General features: G+C 42.5%; 1 protein-coding gene across 1 annotated transcript in view; it reads left to right on the top strand.

Moving 5' to 3' along the window:
• The first annotated feature begins 1,833 nt into the window (after positions 1–1,833).
• LOC106584997 (ATPase MORC2) overlaps positions 1,834–14,829 on the top strand; it is a 30,534-nt gene continuing 17,538 nt past the window's right edge. The window contains 7 exon segments of the mRNA XM_014170714.3: positions 1,834–1,989; positions 3,898–4,046; positions 13,295–13,348; positions 13,636–13,670; positions 14,048–14,116; positions 14,235–14,325; positions 14,500–14,608. Coding sequence (XP_014026189.3) covers positions 3,979–4,046; positions 13,295–13,348; positions 13,636–13,670; positions 14,048–14,116; positions 14,235–14,325; positions 14,500–14,608 — 426 coding nt within the window. The 5' untranslated portion in view covers positions 1,834–1,989; positions 3,898–3,978.

The following is a 14,829-nucleotide window of genomic DNA, read 5'->3' as shown; positions in this document are numbered from 1 at the left end:
GGTTTGTGGTTGTAGCTCTCTTGCGTGCACTGCATAAATATAATTCAATCCCAGAAAACACACCCACTGGGTTGCCAATGAACTTGATCAGTTAAATATATAATTCTGTTAATTTATCTAAAGCAGTCTCTTTAATTTGGACCTGTTTAATTTCAATTTGATTAGCACAACAGAATAATCTATGGAGAATGCTTTCAGAATGGAGATCAATGAAATATAGCCATTCAAATGTATGGATATTTATTTCCTTTTCAGAACCCATGCTTAGATTTAAAAACACTGATATTTCACAATGTATGTTTAGGGAAGTTTTCATCAGCCCTGAGCTACTTCATGGAAAAATAGGGTTTGGGGGGCCTTTACGCATTGACAGTCAATACTAGTGGCTAATATTTAACATGACAGAAATAGGAGGAAACAGAAAGTCGGGGCATATAATTAAAAACTTTTGAGAGTGCCCAAAGGTTAAATTTGGTGCGACTGTCATTGTGCAATGCTTTACATCATCATCACATGCTCTAGGCTGCAGTACCCATTTGGTTATGTCTCCAAGTTTAATCAATGCAAGGTAAAAGGCCATACAATAAAATAAAAAAATGCACAATGGCACAGCATTTTATTCTTCACTGTGGGAAAGGGGTGGAAATGCTTGTCATGTTGATATGCTTTTTGCATATTAAACATTCTAGTTTGAATACTGAGAATGCGTCATGCTTTGCATACTCAAACAGCCTACTATTTAGGGCGCAGGTATGGGTGTTTGGACATGGCCAGTAAGTTTTTCCACTTGGAACCGACAGATTCGCTTGACCTTATTCACGGTTTTCTGGTGTAGGAATTAATTCAAGGTCAGAATACAGAATATTTTGACAACTCTATTTCTGTGATCTCCACCCCAAATGAATACCTGGCTGGCACATGCTTAAGTTCAATGTCAGTATACAGTAGGGAGAAAAGTGCATTTTAGTGCGAGTGACTCAGGTCTGAATTCCCCCTACAATCAAGGAAGGTTGGAATGAAGTGTTGGGGAGTTGACAATTTACATTTTCCAGTAGCTAAACTATCCTAGTAGCCTACTTAAAATAGACATATGGGTGTAGTACTCACCTAAATAAAGTACAAACATGCATGGGTCAACTAACTATTGCAGAAAACAAGAAGACACTGGCAGCCATTTCAGAATTTGACATTCAACATGGCTGTCAAGTAGTGACCAGCAACACACACTGACAAAACACACAGCTAAAGCTAGGTCCTAAATGAACAAGCAAAAGGATTCAAACAACGGAATATTCTGGAAACAAGGTACAAACCTGTACCATTAGCAAAACCTAATGGGTATTCTTTACTGGTGTGTAAACCGTCAACTAACTAGCAGTTAGCAGGCAACTAACATTGCTAATTCAACAAACTTACCATGGGGATAATAGAGCAAAGTCGAACTGCATGTCCAAAACAAAGATAAACGTTTAGTTTTGGCTAATAAGAGTTAAACTAGAGCTAGCCTAGGCTGAGTTTGAGAAGACAGAGATACTTAGAGAAATTAGTATTAACGGGCTTTCAGCACTTGCGTGTGCTGGGCTTCATTACGCATATTACAATAATAAGAAACAAAACTTTAACAGGCAAAAGGCTCACATTAAAATATTGATTACATGACGTCAATGTCTTTAAATATCGTTATTATATTTGCTTATTTCTTGAATCGAGACGTTCTACTTCCTGATTATTTACGTGGCACGAAGATTGACAAATTACAGTAATGTAAATAAATGACGTGTTTCTATTGGTGTTCAGATGAACGGTAGAGGCGGGCGTACCTTTCGGACCTTCCTCTCCTCTGTGCGCAGTACTGTGAGGGAGGGGAGAAAGGATGAGGTTTTCGCGGCCTGTAGAGTTGGTTGTTTTCAGAAATGTAACGTAGTTATCGCTTCGACGGATGTTTTACACGGACCTAAAGTCAATTTGAAGCTGCTGGCGCTCCAAACGGTTTGCATATTGGATAAATATACATGCTAATGTGCTCTTTACAGGTGTTTACTAACTAACTAGCTAGCTAACGTTTACATAGGGAGGGTAGCTACCAGAAATTGTGGGTGTGAGAGCCAATATAGGTTGCTAGTTAACTTGCTCAGTAGACTAACCATTTGTTAAAGCATGACTGGACATTGCAACTTGACAATAACCTCGTCTCTTTGCTCATCCATACTCGATAATAAAAATTACGTCAAGATTTAGCCTAGATGAGTCTTATGGAATGATCCAGATAAACAGCACTAACAGGCCTCCCACGTGAGTGTTCTGTTCTCGGCGGGCCAGTTTGAAAGTGGAGTGTTACCTGGCGCGTGGTCTATAGAGAAATTAGTAATGGCATCTTTTTCTAGGCAATAGCTCCGCCTTGGTTCGTTGGACAAAGCCTACGGGAAAATGAATGGAGTTTTTGTGCGGCTTTTTGATCAACGCCCAAAATAAGGTCTGTGGCAAACGAAGGCTTAGGAGATATTAATCAATCAAGTTTTGTGCTATGAGATCTTAATCAACTAAACATTTTTTTTTTTGGTAAACATTTTTGTGAATTTTGAAGAAGCACTTATGTAATCAGAAAAAGCACAAAGGTTTCATAATTCATAAAGGTCATGTTAACTGACTGATATTATCTCGTAGAACAAAACGTATACGATCTAAGCCTGTAACGTCAGACCTTATTTTGGGCGTTTATCCCAAAACCCGGTTCTTTCCCCATTCATTTTCCCCATAGGAATGGCTGAACGAACTCGTTTCTGTTTTTTAGGACTACAAACTGGCAAGCTCGAAACAGGACAGGAGCAGAGAGAGTGGGGGGTTGTTTGTGTGATAGAGACTGATCGTGCTAAGTAATAACACGTCTTTACCTCTAGAAAAAGCAATCAAATCCAGTCATGAATTGACAGAGGTTGCCAACCACCACAGGATTTATTTCCAAGTTTGAATAGGCATACTTTTCAACAGGACTTATTCCCTCTGATCAAATCAAACTTTATTTGTCACATGCGCTGAGTACAAGTGTAGACCTTACCGTGAAATGCTTACTTACAAGCCCTTAACCAACAGTGCAGTTCAAGAAGAGTTAAGAAAATATTTATCAAATAACTAAAGTAAAAAGTAACACAATAACATAACAATAACGAGGCTATATACAGGGGGTACCGGTACGAAGTTAGTGTGTGGGGGTACAGGTTAGTTGAGGTAATTTGTACATGTAGGTAGGGGTGAAGTGACTATGCATAGATAATAAACAGCGAGTAGTAGCAGCAGTGTACAAAACAAATGGAGGGGTGGGGGGGTTTCAATGTAATAGTCTGGTGGCTGTTTTATTAATGATGAAGTATCAGATATCTAGAGGTTTTTCCTCCAGTGGTATTTGTTCTAGGAAATTCCATTGTAATGGAATTACGCTGACACTCATTCACTTTAAGATGTATAGTATACCAAACAAAAACCATTGATTTCAAAGGACTACTTTTAACAATTTCCACTGAACATTTTATAAAAACAAATTTACGGGAAGAAGTGTGCAGATACATTTAGTAACAAAAACTGATACTAAAACGAAGGGAGATTTGACCAAACTTTGCATCTGCACAGTTTTTCAAGTATGTTTTTTATTTTTTTATTTTACTGTGTTCAAAGTAGTCATTGTGCATAGGGTTGTATGGTTCTTTGAAATCAATGTTTTTTGTTTGGCATACATTTTAAAGTGTAAAAAGTATCCACGTAATTCCGTTACTGTGGAATAGCCCTTTGATCTTTATGAAAGCTCATTATATTCCAGGCTCTTGTTATTTCACACATTCATAATATCCTTGACACCATGCATATGTTTGACCAGTGGAGCTGACTGCTGCTGTGAATCTGTAGGTGCATGAAGCTCTTGAAAAGCCACACTGGACTGAGAGGAAGTCAGAAAGAAGACCAGGAAGTAGCTTTTAACGAGTGGCGATGGCCTATTCTAACTACAGCACCCTGAACAGGGCTCAGCTCACCTTCGAGTATCTGCACACCAACTCGTAAGTACCTTCTGTGGTATATATATATCTCACAGCTACACACACCACACTAGCATTAATACTACACACATCACATGGAGGTCACAAAATACACATGAAAGTATTACTTGACGTTTTTCCAATGTGGACATTGTAAAGAGGAGAGGAATGTCATTGTGGACGTCGAGTGAAAGTGATTTACAGACTGGCCACACTATGGAGCAGGACATTGCATTCCTTGGACGCTGACAGTCAACAACATGAGGGACTAAAATTGTGCCTTTTTTTAAAATCTCAAAAGATGGTTGAATAGACTACATAAAAAGGAACGGTTATGCTAAAAGGCCTTTTTACTGCAAAATATTGCTGCACCATACAGTTGAAAGACCTTCCTGAGCAAAACGCGGAGTAGTAAAAAGTTGAAAATGGCTGCTAATGATGCCTACATAACCAAGTCATTGATGGATACAGCTGATACATGACAGCTGTCCAGGGTGTCTGAACTTTTGCTTTCTCCCTGAAAACACTATATAAACAACTACTGTTTGACCGCTAAGGGCTCAGTGAAGGCCAGTGGTATAAGTAATTTATGGATAGGAGCAATGCACTTTGGACTAAGGCCAAGATGAGAGAGACTAACACCATCAAACAGCACACCATAAATAGCTGATGCAACTTGTAGATCAACGCCCTCCCCTTAATTAAGATGTGAAGATATTTCGCCGGGGGGGGGGGGGGGGGGCTTCAACATATAAAGCCCTGTTTACATAAAATGGGCATTAATTCATCAAATTGGATATGAGTCTAAGCACAGCCCGACTATGTAGAACTCATGAAGTCACAGGAGACCAACTGTACATGATGCTTTAACACCCCCGCACACACACACATACTGTACTTCTTTATGCAGAGTGCTGTTGAACTCTGGCCACATGTAAATAACGCCACATTCATGGGTTGCCATAGCAAGGAATACCATCCCCACAGGGGCATTTTTATGTTCTCACATTTGGAGAGGATAGAGATCATAACAGGTATAATAAGGTATTCTAAAAATAAGGTTAAAACTATTAGCTTCCTAAAGCCTCTTATACCTGCTGCCCGAGGTTAATACTTAATGCACTCCACCCTCTCCTGTGGCATTTCCTTTCAAACAACAAAAGGAAAAGATAATGTGTTGCCTTTACTGGGATGAATGAATGGAACAGCTAAAGAGGAAAAAGGATACAAACTGCATTCAAACCTGGATCGACCATGTTGGCCCACTGTGCCAAAGCCTTGGCATTCTTTCTGGGAGCTAGCATGTGTGTTCAGGTCTCAAGCAAGGTTACTTAGTTCATCAGAACACCTCTGCTACACATTGCCTGACGACTCAAACTGAATTCTTCCACTGCTCTATGTTCGCTATATATTTCAGTCTGACACTGCCGTCTTTGAAGTAGTTTGTGGTAATCTCAAAATGGGGGGTGTTGTACAAATCAAAGTCATCAGCGATTGGATCATTTCAAACCAGTCAGAGTATCAAAGCCAATGACACGTTTTCAAAATGCCGCCTTACTCCGGGTTCTAGCTCTGGCCTAACCCATCGGTTTCTGGGACCAATCAGAACGGTTAGAATATGTTTACATTCTAGAAATCGTCTGAGAGGTACTCAGATCTAGACTCATTGTGGAGAAGGTGCTAATGTCTGTGGGCGTGGCATAGTGTTTGACCAGAGCAAGGAGTTGGGGTAGCCAGGCAATGCTACACGATTACATAAATATGAAATACTCCAGTAGAGAATCTGAAACACAAACTCACTGGGCCATGGCCTCCTCAGACCTGCTCTTACTTGGGGCCAAGGTGAGGCCGCTGGGGACTTTTTCCCAGCCTTTACATAACAATGGCTAACTGTGAATATGGGTTAAGGACATGCTTCGGGAACTTTTGAGACTAGTATTTTTTTTTAAACCTCCCGCTTTGGGCTGGATGTGTCAATGTGTAGTTCATACATGCATAATTACTTTCTTACCTCAATTAGCCATGAAACCCCTAGTTTGAAAGCGATTGTTTTCTGGAAGCTGTGCTGCGCCATTTCCCCCAGTGGAGGCTGGTGGGAGGAGCTACAGTGCCTTCAGAAAGTTTTCACACCCCTTTTTCCACATTTTGTTACAGAATGAATTTAAAATTGATCACATTTAGATTTTGTGTCACTGATCTACACACAATACCCCATAATTTTAAAGTGTAATTATGTTTTTAGAAATGAAAAAGTGAAAGGGGAGTGAAGGGAGCCTGTACGGTGAAGGGAGCCTGTACAGAATAAAATATTCCAAAACATGCATCCAGTTTGCAATAAGGCACTAAAGTAATACTGCAAAAAAAAATATTTTGGTCCTGAATACAAAGCATTGTGTTTGGGGCCAACACAACACATCACTGAGTACCACTCTTCATATTTTCAAGCATGGTGGTGGCTGCATCATGTTATGGGTATGCTTGTCATCAGCAAGGACTAGGGTGTTTTTTTTATTAGAAGAAAAAGAAATAGAGCTAAGCACAGTTCAGGCAAAGTCCTAGAATAACTTGTTTCAGTCTACTTCAGACACTGGGAAACAAATCCACCTTTCAGCAGGACAATAACCTAAGACAGGAGGCCAAATATACACTAGAGTTACTTACCAAGACGGCATTGAATGTTCCAGAGTAGCCTAGTTACAGTTTTGACTTAAATCGGCTTGAAAATCTATGGCAAGACTTGAAAATGGCTGTCTAGCAATGATCAATAACCAACTTGAGAGTTTGTAGAATTTTTTTAAAGAATAATGGCCAAATATTGTACAATCCAGGTTTGCAAAGCTCTTACCCAGAAAGACTCAAAGCTGTAATCGCTGCAAAATGTGATTATAGTGTATTGACTTTTTATTAATGGAAAATACTATGTACATTTTTCTTTCACTTTGAGATTAGAGTATTTGTTTGTAGATCGTTGACCAAAAAATGTATGAAATCCATTTTAACCCCACTTTGTAACAACAAAATGTAGAAAGTCGAGGGGTGTGCATACTTTCTGAAGGCACTGTATAGGACAGGCTTATTGTAATGGCTGGAATGTAATTATTTGAACAGAGTCAAACGTGGTTTCCATATGTTTGATACCATTCCATTTATTCCATTGTAGACCGTACAATGAGCCCGTCCTCCTCCTATAGCTCCTCCCACCAGCCTCCTCTGCTTTCCCGCCCACGTGGGCCAGCCCTCTAGCAATTTCAGTTCCAGCCAATGAGTTTCAGCCCCTCGCCATTTGAGTGACAGCTAGCAAGAATCACACAGCAGAGCGAGAGAGCAAGCATTGACGTGGTGCACATAAACTCAGCAAAAAAATGTACTTTCCTTTTTCAGGACCCTGTCTTTCCAAGATAATTCGTAAAAATACAAATAACTTCACAGATCTTCATTGTAAAGGGTTTAAACACTGTTTCCCATGCTTGTTCAATGATCCATAAACAATTAATGAACATGCACCTGTGGAACGGTCATTAAGACACTAACAGCTTACAGACGGTAGGCAATTAAGGTCACAGTTATGAAAACTTAGGACACTAGAGAGGCCTTTCTACTGACTCTGAAAAACACCAAAAGATGCCCAGGGTCCCTGCTCATCTGCGTGAACGTGCCTTAGGCATGCTGCAAGGAGGCATGAGGACTGCAGATGTGGCCAGGGCAATAAATTGCAATGTCCGTACTGTGAGACGCCTAAGACAGCGCTACAGGGAGACAGGATGGACAGCTGATCGTCCTCGCAGTGGCAGACCACGTGTAATAACACCTGCACAGGATCGGTACATCCGAACATCACACCTGCAGGACAGGTACAGGATGGCAACAACATCTGCCGAGTTACACCAGGAACGCACAATCCCTCCATCAGTGCTCAGACTTTCCTCAATAGGCTGAGAGAGGCTGGACTGAGGGCTTATAGGCCTGTTGTAAGGCAGGTCCTCACCAGACATCACAGGCAACAACGTTGCCTATGGGCATAAACCCACCGTCGCTGGACCAGACAGGACTGGCAAAAAGTGCTCTTCATTGTCGAGTCGCGGTTTTGTCTAACCAGGGGTGATGGTCGGATTCGCGTTTATCGTCGAAGGAATGAGCGTTACACCGAGGCCTGTACTCTGGAGTGGGATCGATTTGGAGGTGGAAGGGTCCGTCATGGTCTGGGGCGGTGTGTCACAGCATCATCGGACTGAGCTTGTTGTCATTACAGGCAATGTCAACGCTGTGCGTTACAGGGAAGACATCCTCCTCCCTCATATGGTATACAGCCATACTGCTTGTTCTGTGCATGATTTCCTGCAAGACATGAATGTCTGTGTTCTGCCATGGCCAGGGAAGAGCCCGGATCTCAATCCCATTGAGCATGTCTGGGACCTTTTGGATTGGATTTCATTACCCCCAGAAATATCTGGGAACTTGCAGGTTCCTTGGTGGAAGAGTGGGGTAACATCTCACAGCAGAAATTGGCAAATCTGGTGCAGTCCATGAGGAGGAGATGTACTGCAGTACTTAATGCAGCTAGTGGCCACACCAGATACTGACTGCTACTTTGGATTTTGACCCCCCCCCTTTTGTTAAGGGACACATTCCATTTCTGTTAGTCACATGTCTGTGGAACTTGTTCAGTTTATGTCCCCGTTGTTGAATCTTATGTTAATACAAATATTTACACATTTTAAGTTTGCTGAAAATAAACGCAGTTAACAGTGAGGATGTTTCTTTTTTTGCTGAGTTTATCTGCGCGTATATGATATAGTACGCTATTTTCGTGGACTACTTTTGGCTCATGGGGGACTACGTTAAGAACTACTGGCTAAAAAGTATACAAAAGTACAGGAGAATCCCTTAGAACACCTCAAAAGCAACTGCTTTGATTATGCAGTTTGTTGAATCTGCTATCCATACAGTGTATTCAGACAGACACCTTGACTTTTTCCATCTTTGTTATGTTATAGCCTTATTCAAAAATGTATTAAATAGTTTTCCCCCCCTCAATGTGTACACACTACCCCATAATCACAAAGAAAAACAGGTTTTTAGAAATTGATAGTTTAAAAAAAACTATCAATCACATTTACACAAGTATTCAGACCCTTTACTCAGTACTTTGTTGAAACACCTTTGGCAGCGATTACAGCCTTGAGTCTTCTTTGGTATGACGCACCTGTATTTGAGGAGTTTCTATCCATTCTTCTCTGCAGATCTTCTCAAGCGCTGTCAGGTTGGATGGGGAGTGTCCAACTTGCACAGCTATTTTCTGGTCTCCAGAAATGTTCGATCGGGTTCAAGTCCGGGCTCTGGCTGGGCCTCTCAAGGACATTTTTAGATTTTAGTCATTTAGCAGACGCTCTTATCCAGAGCGACTTACAGTAGTGAATGCATACATTTCATTTCATGCCTTTTTTTTTTTGGTACTGGCCCCCCATGGGAATCGAACCCACAACCCTTGCGTTGCTCTACCAACTGAGCCACAGGGAAGGACATTGAGACTTGTCTCGAAACCACTCCTGCGTTGTCTTGGCTGTGTACTTGGGGTCGTGGTCCTGTTGGAAGGTGAACCTTCGCCCCAGTCTGAGGTCCTGAGCTCTCTGGAGAAGGTTTTCATCAAGAATATCTCTGTTCATCCTTCCCTCGATCCTGACTAGTCTCCCAGTCCCTGCCACTGAAAAACATCCCCACAGCATGATGCTGCCACCGCCATGCTTCACCATCAAATCAAATTTTATTTGTCACATGTGCCGAATACAATAGGTGTAGACCTTAACATGAAATGCTTACTTAATCAACAATGAAGTTCAAGAATGAGTTAAGAAAATATTTACCAAATAAATTAAAAGTAACAATAAAATAACAATAACGAGGCTATATACAGGGGGTACCGGTACCGAGTCAATGTGCGGGGGTACAGGTAGGTAGGGGTAAAGTGACTATGCATAGATAAACAGCGAGTAGCAGCAGTGTAAAAACAATTGGGGTGGTGTCAATGTAAATAGTCCAGTTGGCCATTTTAATAATTGATTTAATTAATTATTAATCAGTCTTATGGTTTGGGGGTAGAAGCTGTTAAGGAGCCTTTTGGTCCTAGACTTGGCACGCCGGTACCGCTTGCCGTGCGGCAGCAGAGGGAATAGTGTATGACGGGTGGGCAACTCCAGTCCTCGAGGGCCTGATTGGTGTCACACTTTTTTGTTCTCCATCCCCAGCAAACACAGCTGATTAATCAAATTGTATTCTAAACAGAAGATCATGATTAGGTGATTATTGGAGTCAGGTCTGTTAGCTGGGGATGGGGAAAAACTGTGATGCCAGTCAGGCCCTCGAGGACTGGAATTGCCCACGCCTAGTCTATGACTTGGGTGACTGGAGTCTGACCATTTTTGGGGCTTTCCTCTGACACCACCTAGTATATAGGTCCTGGATGGCAGGAAGCTTGGCCCCAGTGATGTACTGGGCCGTATGCACTACCCTCTGTAGTGCCTTACGGTCAGATGCCAAGCAGTTGCCATACCAGGCAGTGATGCAACTGGTAAGGATGCTCTCGATGGTGCAGCTGTAGAACTTTGAGGATCTGGGGACCCATGCCAAATCTTTTCAGTCTCCTGAGGGGGAAAAGGTTTTGTCGTGCCCTCTTCACGACTGTCTTGGTGTGTTTGGACCTTGATAGTTCGTTGGTGATGTGGACACCAAGAAACTTGAAATTGTCAACCTGCTCCACTACAGCACCGTCGATGTTAATGGGGGCCTGTTCAGGCAAGCCTTTTTCTGTAGTCCACGATCAGCTTCTTTGTCTTGCTCACATTGAGGGAGAGGTTGTTGTTGTTTTTGTTGTCTCTGACCTCCCTGTAGGCTGTCTCACATTGTTGTCGGTAATCAGCAAACTTAATGATTGTGTTGGAGACGTGTTTGGCCGTGGGTGAAGAGAGAGTATAGGAGGAGACTAAGCATGCACCCCTGAGGGGCCCCAGTGTTGAGGATCAGCGTGGCAGACATGTTGTTGCCTACCCTTACCACCTGGGGGCGGCCCGTCAGGAAGTCCAGGATCCAGTTGCAGAGGGAGGTGTTTACCACCAGGGTCTTTAGCTTATTGATGAGCTTTGAGGGCACTATGGTGTTTAACACTGAGCTGTAGTCAATGAACAGCATTCTCACATAGGTGTTCCTTTTGTCCAGGTGTGAAAGGGAAGTGTGGAGTGCGATTGAGATTGCGTCTTCTGTGGATCTGTTGGAACGGTATGCAAATTGGAGTGGGTCTAGGGTATCCGGGAGGATGCAGTTGATGTGAGCCATGACCATCCTTTCAAAGCACTTCATGGCTACCGACGTGAGTGCTATGGGGCGGAATCATTTAGGCATGTTACCCTCGCTTCCTTGGGCACAGGGACTATAGTGGTCTTCTTGAAACATGTAGCTTTTACAGACTCTGTCAGGGATTGGTTGAAAATGACAGTGAAGACACTTGCCAGTTGGTCCGTGCATGCTTTGAGTACACGTCCTGGTAATCCATCTGGCCCCGCAGCTTTGTGAATGTTGACCTGTTTAAAGGTCTTGCGCATGATCACACAGTCGCCTGGAACAGCTGGTGCTCTCATGCATGCTTTCAGTGTTGCTTGCCTTGAAGCGAGCATAAAAGGCATTTAGCTCGTCTGGTAGCTCTCGTCACTGGGCAGCTCGCAGCTGGGTTTCCCTCTAGTCCATAATAGTTTTCAAACACTGCCACATCCGACGAGCATCAGAGCCAGTGTAGTAGGATTCAATTTTAATCCTGTATTGACGCTTTGCCTGTTTGATGGTTCGTCTGAGGGCGTAGCTGAATTTCTTTTAAGCGTCCTGATTAGTGTCCCGCTCTTTGAAAGCGGCAGCTCTAGCCTTTAGCTCAATGCGGATGTTGCCAGTAATCCATGGCTTCTGGTTGGGATATGTACGTATGTTGACTGGGGCTGACGTTGTTGATATACTTATTGATGAAGCTGATGACTGAGGTTGTTTGCTCCTCAATGCCAGGTTTCCTCCAGACGTGATGCTTGGTATTCAGGCCAAAGAGTTGAGTCATGGTTTCATCAGACCGGTTCCAAACTTCTTCCATTTTAAGAATGATGGAGGCCACTGTGTTCTTGCGGACCTTCAATGCTACAGAAATGTTTTGGTAGCCTTCCCAAGATCTATGCCTCGACACAATCCTGTCTCGGAGCTCTACGGACAATTCCTTAAACCTCATTGCTTGGTTTTTGCTCTTACATGCACTGTCAACTGTGGGAGCTTATATAGACAGGTGTGTGCCTTTCCAATTCATGTCCAATCATTTTAATATACCGCAGGTGGACTCCAATCAGGTTGTAGAAACATCTAAAGGTTGATCAATGGAAACAGGATGCACCTGTGCCCAATTTCGAGTCTCATAGCAAAGGGTCTGAATACTTATGTAAATAAGTTATTTCTGTTGATAAATTAGCAAACATTTCTAAAAATCTCTTTTCGCTTTGTCGTTATGGGGTATTGTGTGTAGATTGAGGAAACATATATTTAATAAATTTTAGAATAAGGCTGTAACACATTCCAATATGTGGAAAAAGTCAAGGGGTCTGAATACTTTCTGAATTCACTGCATGCCTTCAATGTCACCCTGGGTGACGGAAACGCACTTTCTAAAAAATAACAATCACTTTAACATAATCACTGGAGACACTCGGGTGCTGCTATGAAAAAGGTCCATTACTTAGTAGTATCGACTGTCAGGCCAGATGAGAATTTGTCCCAAGGTGTGCAATTGGCCTAGCGTCGTCCGGGTTTGGGGAGGGTTTGGCCGGAGTTGGCCGTCACTGTAAAATAAGAATTTGTTCTTAACTGACTTGCCTAGTTAAATAAAGGTTGCTAAAAAATAATCTGCCTGATTCAGGTGCTTCAAACCTGCATGTATTCGACTAGCTAGGGCTGGTTGACTCCAGTATCACATAGTGTCCCACCTAAAATCTACCAGCTTCCATTCTGCCCCATTACCCCAGCTGTCAACTTTCACCAATGAGTCAGCCACACCCCACAACTCCCATTATGTTACCCAACCCTGGCCTGGTGATAGCACAGGGCCCAACCCCCACCCACATTGAACTCACTGATGTTTACACTGACGTGAAATTGTACTCGCTGGCACACTCCTTACCTCAGCAAAGTGTTTTGGAAATGTAACTTCTTAAGCACCAGAACTGTAGGTTGATTGGTTGGATGTTTGTTTTCAGAACGACACATGAGTTCCTGTTTGGAGCTCTGGCTGAGCTGGTGGACAACTCCAGGTACCAACAATGCACTTATCTCTGTTCTTACTCACAATTCTTTGTTCTTCTATCTCTACCCATCCAAAATGTGTGTATGTGGGACATCATGCATAAGTGTTAGTAAATCACAATTGCAGCAAAACAATACTGAACTGATTCAGGATTAAACTGGTGGGAAATGTATTTGTTAGTATTCTCTGTATTCTGAAATAAAAGGTAAAAGCATTCTAATTGGAACCGAGTCTAACCACACTGGTTTATCTGCCTTCTGATTGGTCTGCCACCTGCCAATCATCTCCTTACAGGGATGCAAATGCCACCCGGATTGACATCTACACAGGTATACACACACATACATATTGCTTCACATACACCGGTACATAGATTTGTGTCTATGTGGAAACATTTCCATTGCTCACCTCTCACCCCTCTGACACTACTATACAGATCACGCTGCCTATCAACAATCTAGAATACCTACAGTGCCAATGGTTACCGGACTACTGATTTTTAATTATAAGCTACACCCAGGATTTGACTAGTTCTGTTTTTAGAAAGCTTAGTTTCAGCTATTGAAAAAGGCATCTATTTCAGTAGTAGTTATGTGTGTTATGCTTTCTCTTTTCCCCTCTTGTGTCTAACCTGTGTGTGGCTTGCTATCTCATCCACCTCCTGTTGTAACGTGTGTCTAACCTCTCTTCCCCTCGTGGCCAACAGAGAAGAGACAAGATTTGCGTGGAGGCTACATGCTATGTTTCTTAGACGACGGCACAGGAATGGACCCCAGTGAGTTTCATTCAAATGAAATGACTAAAGTAGACAGTAATTAAGTTGATCCACAAATCTATATATGAGCTATAAGAAATACCATATATGATGGTTATAATTCCCTCCTATCTCTCAGGCGAGGCGACCCATGTGATCCAATTTGGGAAGTCCACTAAGCGTACACCAGATTCTACTCACATCGGCCAGTATGGAAATGGTCTCAAATCGTAAGCCTCTCACACATAATATATACCCCTTTGCAGACACTTTCATACATTTAGTTCATACATTTATAGTGATTGTATGTGGTCCTCGCCGTAATCGAACATGCAATCTTGGGGTTGCTAGCGCCACGCTCTCGCCAAGTGAGCCACATCGTTTGTGTGTGTGTTTCTCTCTAGGGGCTCCATGCGTATTGGGAAAGACTTTGTTCTGTTCACCAAGAAGGACAACACTCTGTCCTGCCTGTTCCTGTCTAGAACGTTCCACGAGGAGGAGGGGCTTGACGAGGTAAGGGGTCAGCTGCAGCAGGCACTCTCCCATCCAGCAGACACACTGATGATATGTCCAGTGGCTTAAAACATAGTGTTTTATTTTGTGACTGTCGTGTTATACTCTGATTTACTGAAAGAGCCTTTATTGACTATGTCCACCTATTTGAAACAACACATAACATAACACCTCTTGAGAAGTGTTGTCAGTATGTATCTTAAGGTCCGTTTGTCTCCTCT

Source organism: Salmo salar, chromosome 24, assembly GCF_965601325.2.
Source record: "Salmo salar chromosome 24, fSalSal1, whole genome shotgun sequence".
In the NCBI taxonomy this organism is placed as follows: Eukaryota; Metazoa; Chordata; class Actinopteri; order Salmoniformes; family Salmonidae; genus Salmo; species Salmo salar.
This window is presented reverse-complemented; position numbering and strand designations above follow the sequence as displayed.